Genomic DNA, 8070 nt, shown 5'->3' on the forward strand with positions numbered 1-8070 from the left:
CAAAATGATGAACAAAGGAAATATACAAATGAAAGCAAAAGGAAAAGAAGGTGTAAAGAAGGTGTGAAGGTGTAAAGAACTATCTGCTAGGCTAGCAACAACTAGCAACAACTATCAATTACAGATCAATAGTATTAAATTATAGGTATAGTTTATAGGCATAGTATAACATATTATTAACATTATTAACAACTGGTTAAATATAAAACAATAATACTAAATTTTACACTTTAAAATTTTTGTAATAATTTTTTAAAGCTAATTTTATCTTTATGAGAGACGTGCAAAAATGTAGAACCCCAGATTAGATATTCACTTTGGGCCCTTCCATGTTCAGAACTGGCCCTGATGTTGACCAATAACTATGATGTGTGCATGTGTTTTTACCAAGTCAATCAAACTAGATTCATTGGCTGTTGTTTTTAGCCTTCGTTTGGAGGGTGGGTTGGGTTTTTAACTTTTTGATTTTTTTTTGACTATTTTAGTCTGGGCTTAAAAGCTTGGTTTGGGAAGGGTTTTTTGATTTTTTAGCTTTTTTGAGATTTTTTGTAAGAGAAGAATGTAATGATTATGGGTTGGATGTGATGTTTTGTTTGTTATGACTAAAATAGCTTATTTTGTTTTTGTGGCTAAAATAGTCAAAAAAACCCAAACCATGACTTTCCAAACGAAGCCTTAATATGTTAATCAGGTGCTTTGATGAGTGTATGTTTTCACCAGAGAACCTAGCTAGCTATATCTACTTATATACATCATCCAATGAGATTGGCCGTTAGCAAGATTAACATTCTGTCTATTAATATTATATAATAAGGCAATAAAATACATTCTCATTTTCTATATAATTAATTTTCTATGATAAAAAATGATAAGAAATAAAGAATTTTTCCTCTGATCCATTACGGATGAGTTTCTACTTCCTAAGCCATGTGACGAGTTATGATAAACAATTAAAAAATTCACTAATTCTTGTTCAATGCTCCACCGGTTAAGGTTATTATATTTTAAAAATGTCTAACACTTTTTTTTTTTTTTTTTTTTTTTTTTTTTTTTTTCATCCCCTTTTAATCCCTTCTCTCTCTCATTAGTTGGATTTTTTTTTTTTTCTTTGTCCTCCAATCACCACCCACCACGTGTATGTGGGGTGGTGGGAGTAGTGATTGGAAGGGATCTCCATCACTCCTCTATTATATTTATCTTAGGGATCTTAGATATATATTAAGTAACTTTATTTATTTTTTGATTAAGTAAAATTGTGTTTTTTGATCAAAAACATTAAACATTAATGTTTTTTAAAAAATGTCCAATACGTAAAAAAAAATTTAAAAATAATAAATAAATAAAAAATTTCCAAAAAAAATAAAAAAAAATAAAATAATAATTTTTACTTAACAAAAATATAAAAAATTAAACGTTAATGTTCAAAAAAATACCCAACATGTAAAAAATAAAATAAAAAATAAATAAAAATAAAAAAATTTCTAATCCGGCGAACTATTTTTTTAATACCAAGTCTTAGAGGCCTATCCAAATCCAGAGCTCACTATCAATCCCCTCCCCATCTCTTAAAACAAACACAATGTTAGTGGGTCTCACTTCACTATCAATCTCAATCCCCCCTCTAACTCTCCAAACAAACTGAGCCTTATACTTGTGTATCTAAAAACCCTAGGCTCCGTTTGTTTGGAGAGTTAGAGAGGGGAATTGGAATTGGTAGTGATGTGCGACCGACTAACATTGTGTTTGTTTTGAGAGATAGGGAGGGGATTGATAGTAAGCTCCGGATTTGGATGGGCCTCCCAAGAAGATTCAGATGGACCTCCAAGACTTTGTATTAGAAAAATAGTCCCCCGAACTAGAAATTATTTTATTTTATTTTATTTTTTACATGTTGGACATTTTTTTTTTTGAACATTAATATTTAATTTTTTTGTATTTTTTGTTAAGTAAAAATAATTATTTTTATTTTTTTGGGAAATTTTTTATTTATTTAAAGTTTTTACATATTGAGAATTTTTTTAAAACATTAATGTTTAATGTTTTTGTATTTTTTTATTTGTCTTATTGTTTTATATTTATTTTATATAAAAATAATTTAACAATCCTTACACTAACAACTATCATCAAAATAAACACAATTTTACTTAATTCCCTCACTATGAATTCCCTCACTAACAATTCCCACACTTTGAATCACCTCCATTCTACCTTTAAAAACAAACAGATCCTAATTCGTTCATATTTGCAGCAAAACGAGAGAAGTGAGAAGAATGGTGGATTCGTTATCAAAGAACAGAACCCTTATGTTAGATTGTGATCTCTCTTAATTTTGCTTAAATTCAACTCCTTGAAGTTTTTTTTTTTTTTTTTTTCTTTTCCCACAAAATTTCCTCCATCATTATTTTTCTAGAACAATGGAATCCTTGTGGTTGCAAGAATGGGGCAGTATAGGATTTGTAAAGAGAGAAAAGGTTAATCAGTATGATTTTTGAATGATCTTTTTCACTTAAAAATCATGTCTCACTATAACATAAAAGAATTTTAGAGACCAAAAGCGAAAATTTTGTTACAAAAAATATTTAGGGACTAATTTCTATCATCATGAGGATAGTAGCTAAAAAATCTTCTCGAAAAGTCAAAAATAAGGCTTTTAACGACAAAATTTTGAAAATGTCACCAATAAATAGACTTTTAGGGACAAAATAATTTGGTTTCAAAATGATTTATTTTTTGAGACAAAAAATTTGATCCCAAATAAATAATAATTCATCACTAATATCCAATTTAATTGCTAACGACATTTTTCACAACAAGAATATTTGGTCCCTAAAAAATAATTGTCCCTAAATTTTGGCTCCCAAAACCTTAATTTTTGTAGTGTCTTTTGAAATATGTATATATATATATATATATATACATATGTATGTGTATTATTTATCCAAAAAAAAAAAAAAATGTATAGAGAGATCCTTAGTTAGTGTTTGGTTTATTAGAATAGAAGTAGAGTGAAATTATCATTCTATTTAAATGTCTATTTTCACGTTTAATTCACTAAAAATATTGTGAAAATTGAATTGCTTATGAATTTATCAATTACCATTGCAAGGAAATGATCGTTTTATAGGAAAGTTAAAAAATAACCATTACATTCCATTTCACATTTATTTTAATAAACCAAATACTATTTAAATGCGCTTCCTTTTAATCTTTTATTTTACCAATGATCGAAGCTGTGCAATTTTGAGTCTTCACATTGCATAATTCTTAGCATAAGAAAGATTAAATGAATTAATTATAGAGAAGGCTTTTCTCCAGTTTAAATCCGATTGAAGAGTTTTGTTCGGCCTCTATAGGCCAACTATGGAGCCCGCATTGATGATCTGAACCGTTATTGTATAAAGTTAATTGAGTATTTCATCATTGCAAAAAATTACGTTGATCGGATATCGATATTTACTTGATCAGATCACATTTGTGTGAACAATAAGTATAATTTTTAAAATAAATTATTAATACAAATGCAATTTGATCAAGTGGCTATTGATATTCAATCAACGTGATTATTTACAAGGATGAAGTATTCAACAAGCCCTACATATTGATTGGTTTAGATTATCGATGTGTACTCCGTGGTATGCCCACAGAAGCCCAACAACACTGTCCAATTGGGTTTCCCAACTGGAGAGAGAATCCTCTCCCTTAATTATTCTATCAAGTGTAAAGTATATGTTAACAAAATATGAATACAGAATTTTAATTGTTTGTTATTTTTTTTAAAAAAATAAAGAAAATAAACTTGAAAAGCAAAATTACAACAATATAAAAAAAAAATCATTTAAAATTGTCGCTTCAAACTTCAAAGTATCTCTAGAGCATCAAGTTTTCGCAGAGGATATTCACTTATTCTAGGATTTGTTTGGTGACCTAAATATGACAGAATTCTTTTAGAAGTGAAACATATTTTGTTAGAAATTTAATAACACTAAAAAAAATTCTTAAAATATCTTAGATTCATATTGATATGGCTTGGGAAATTATTCAATATTTTTAAAATATCATATGTTCGTATTCCTAACAAATCATTATTCATTATCCTCCCACACAATATCCTACATACTCACTCATGTCTCACAATCATCCAATATAATATTCTACATATCCATTTTTTTTCACTAATCACAATATTATAAAATAACACGTATCTATACTCTGAAATTACTGAATAATTACTCATATGGCTCTTCCTCGTTTTCTAACGTTGACATTTGAGATAGACAGAAAAAAAAGACGTTCAAATTAAATATATTTTGGTTTGGCTAACAAGTAATCAATAACAAATTGTCGATGTAAAAACTCCTTCACAATGGGTTGGAAGAAAACTATTCACATGTACAAGTGAAGTAAACCCGTAAATCCCTACAAATTAAAAATAAAATATACTATAGAAATGAAAAAAATAAAAATTAAAAAAATAAAATAAAAGAACAACTAAAGAAAGTGTTGAACGCTAGTAGGTTTTGTTTGAAATCTGGTTCGGCAGGCTCATCCTGGGCATGATATGAACCGCGACTGGTTGAAACCCAGTGGGTGGATCCAGCTCCCACAATCTAGGTGGTGACGACACGACATCGACCACTACAATTCCACCACCACAAACAACACACACTCTGCCAGCAGCGGCGGCGATCTGGTCGGCACCTCTGAGGCTCTGGTCCTCCAAAATCTGATCCCATCGGTCATTATGAGGATCATACTTGCTCAACACACCCTTAGACTCATCCACCACGTACAGTGTTTCCTCATCCATGGCAGCAGTCGGACCTCTCCACCCGGAAACCATTCCTGCTGGCATCTCCTCCCAACCATCATTCTCAACATCATAAACAGCCCCTTCTTTGGCCCCATATCCTTTGACGTTCACCATACATAGCTTCCCTCTCCACCCAACCGCATCAATCGCATCTCTACTTAATTTTCCATCTCTCAGACCACCCAACTTCTCCCACTTCCACCCCAATTCCATACATGTACTGCTTCTAATTCTCCCTTGGTCTCTTCTTCTGCGGTCATGATTGTGATCATGAATATTGGTTCGTCGTAAGTCCCACTTCTCAACAGACCGAGCAACGTCGGTGTTGTAATGTGACCCAATCCCACTGGCTACATACACAACGCCGGTGCTGGTTGCCCCAGCAGCGCACCAGCGTCGCGGAGTGGTGAGTTGAGGACCCAAGTCCCATTTTTGAGAAAGTGGATTGAAAAGGAGAGGGCGAGGGAGTGCTGGGAGAAATTGGTCGGTGGTGGCAGCAAGGAGGAGTAGGTTCCCAGAAACAGAAAGAGACTGGATGGGTAAGTTGCGGGACAAGAAGGAAGGATGTCTACGGAGGACAGGGGGGAGGAAAGGCTGTGGTGGCGGAGGAAGGGTTTGCCATTTCGATGAAATTGGATCGAATGAAAATAATTCAATTGTATTTGAGAGGTGGGTTTGATCGGTACTAGTTTGTGACGTAGACAAGAAGACAGTGTAGAGAGAGAGGAAAGGAGGAAAAGAAGGGGAATAAATGAGGTGCCTCCATGAACGGCAGACTGAGTAGAGAATTGATGGGTGGACGAGAGAGAGGCAGACTTGGGCTATGTGATCTGGAAGTCCTGGTAACAAAGCTTGTTCTTGTTCTTGCTCTTGCTCTTGCTCTTGGTTGTCAATCAACCTTTGGCGTTTGTTTGCCGATGATCCGCAGTTAGAAGTTGTGGTGGTAGAGGTTGTGAATTGGGTCATTGGAGAATGGAGGAGAGAGAGGGGGATTGGATCTTGAAAGTGGGATTTTGAGGCTAGAGAAGGGGTTAAGCTTAAAATAGAGGCCTATGTTGTATTGAAACTGTTATCTTTTCCTTATTTTATTATATTTTATTTTATTTGATAAGAAATGATTCATTGGAAGAACAAGTAGCCAATGAAGGAAAAGCAAAAGATATTATTTATCTCTTCCATCGCCAAGAGGTCAGTCTCCAGTTTAAATGAGAGGGAGAGAACAATATGCAGGTTTTGTGGAGCCAAAACGTGGCATGCATGAGGACCACAAGTATGAGCTTGGAGCAACCGCCTAAATTAACTTTAGGTTTCAAGACGAAAAAGGCTTGGTTGGACTTTTGCAATCAATGTATGTTTATTTGTTTGAGAGAGAGAGAGAGAGAGAGAGAGAGAGAGAGGGGGGAAATAAGAAGAAGAAGAAATAGATGATAAAAGTTGGAGAGACCCCACTTGCCTCCAGCATTGCCTTTGCCTGCCGAGCAGGCAGGTGCAGAGAACCAACCAATTGATGACTTTTGGAGTTTGTAGTTTACTTATATATATATTAGAAGCAAACAAAAATGTTTGTATAATTTTATTTATATATATATATATATATATATATATATATATATTTTAAGCCATAAATGAGTCAGATATCTATGTATTTGTGAATGTAAATTTCATTATTTTGTGTTTAGAAATATAAAAACAAAAAGTAAGAAATAAAATTCTGTATAACATTGCACTTTTAAATTCTAGGTGCCTAAATGAACAAAATTAAATTATTATTATTATTATTATTATTAGTGAATTATATATTAAATTATTCTATCCTAGATGAACCTGAAAAGTTAAAAAAAAGAAAAAAAAAAGAAGATAAATTATAAATATATCCGTTAAGGTTTGCTTAAAAAAAAAATATATATATATATATATATAGCGGCTCTAGAAATTACATCCCGCCCTTCTAATTTTTATTTTCATAACAAATAACTTATTTTATTAATAAATTATCAAATCAATTAACTATTTTTAATGATGTTAGAAATATATTTCAGTTAATAATTTAGGTAATTTTATAATTGTATAGAAAAGTAGTTAGAAGTTTTATTTCCTTTGTTAATTTTGTTAAATAAATTTTTTTTATAAGAGAGTATTTGTAATTTTTAAAATTAGAAAGGACAATCTGTATTTTAAATAAATTTTATAAATATATAAAAAATCATTAAAGCCAAAAAAAAAATTTTAAAAAAAGGAAAAAGTAAAAATCATTAGGACAGCGAAAGATTATTTGCATTTTCATTGTGGTGTACCTTGACTATGTGCATGGTGCAAGTCTTCACTGTGTGAAAAAATTACATCACAAAAAATTTAGTCTATAATGCGATAATTTCACCACTGTTTCACTATTTATAGTTCCCAAAATATATATATATATATATATATATATATATAACCTTTTTTTTAAGTTGATGCCAAACTCATGTACAATATTTATATTGACCACAAACAATTCGGGTTAAAGGTTGGTCATTTTTTTAGGACACTTCAATTTTAGGCCTACTAACTTTTTTCCTAGCCTAGTTTTCGGTTCACTTAGAAGATCAACTCAAACACTCTTAAACATGCTATAACACATTTTTTTGGGCCTTTGCCATTCATTTTTTTTTTTTTTTTTAATCATTAATAATAACCCATTTCAAATTTTGTAAAAAGCAATGTTCAAAAAAAAAAAAAGTCGTAGTACAAAAAAGAAAAATTCAAGAAAACAATTAATACAACCACCACAATCTATTAGTTAAAATGTTGTTCATCTAGAATGTAAAAATCAAAAAATATATACACTAGTAGTCTTCCGCGTACATTGCACGATTAGCCATGCCCATGGTTCAAGTGACAGTGATATTATATGCACCAATTAGTGTATTAATTAGTGTACCAACACTAGTTATGACATTATTATTTTTTTGATTAACAAAAAGAAAAACTTTATTGATGAAAATAACATACAAAAAATGGAATTACATCAATAAAGATGAGACAAGAGCAAAAAAGCATCAAAGTGAACCCTCCAAATCTCAACTGGGTTGGCACTAAAAAGGACACCCTATCGTTTGCTAGTTCAAGCCAAGTTGGTGAGAGAACAACAAAGATACAGCAGCAGAACAGTAGTGAAATCAAAGCAAAACAACAAACATCAGTAAAACAGAACAACAGAACACTCGCACAACAAAATACTCAGTAGAACATTCAGAATACTTAGCAACAAACAAAATAGA

The 8070-nt window shown here is 31.4% G+C and overlaps 1 protein-coding gene across 1 annotated transcript; it reads right to left on the minus strand.

Annotated features, from left to right (window-relative positions):
- Window positions 1–4271: 4271 nt before the first annotated feature.
- LOC114298279 (F-box/kelch-repeat protein SKIP25) lies at window positions 4272–5988 on the minus strand. Its single transcript, XM_028242807.2, has one exon. The coding sequence runs from the start codon at window positions 5774–5776 to the stop codon at window positions 4508–4510; it is 1269 nt and encodes a 422-aa protein (XP_028098608.2). The 5' UTR covers window positions 5777–5988; the 3' UTR covers window positions 4272–4507.
- Window positions 5989–8070: the final 2082 nt, after the last annotated feature.

This window comes from Camellia sinensis, chromosome 8, assembly GCF_055761805.1.
Source record: "Camellia sinensis isolate YWXY chromosome 8, ASM5576180v1, whole genome shotgun sequence".
In the NCBI taxonomy this organism is placed as follows: domain Eukaryota; kingdom Viridiplantae; phylum Streptophyta; class Magnoliopsida; order Ericales; family Theaceae; genus Camellia; species Camellia sinensis.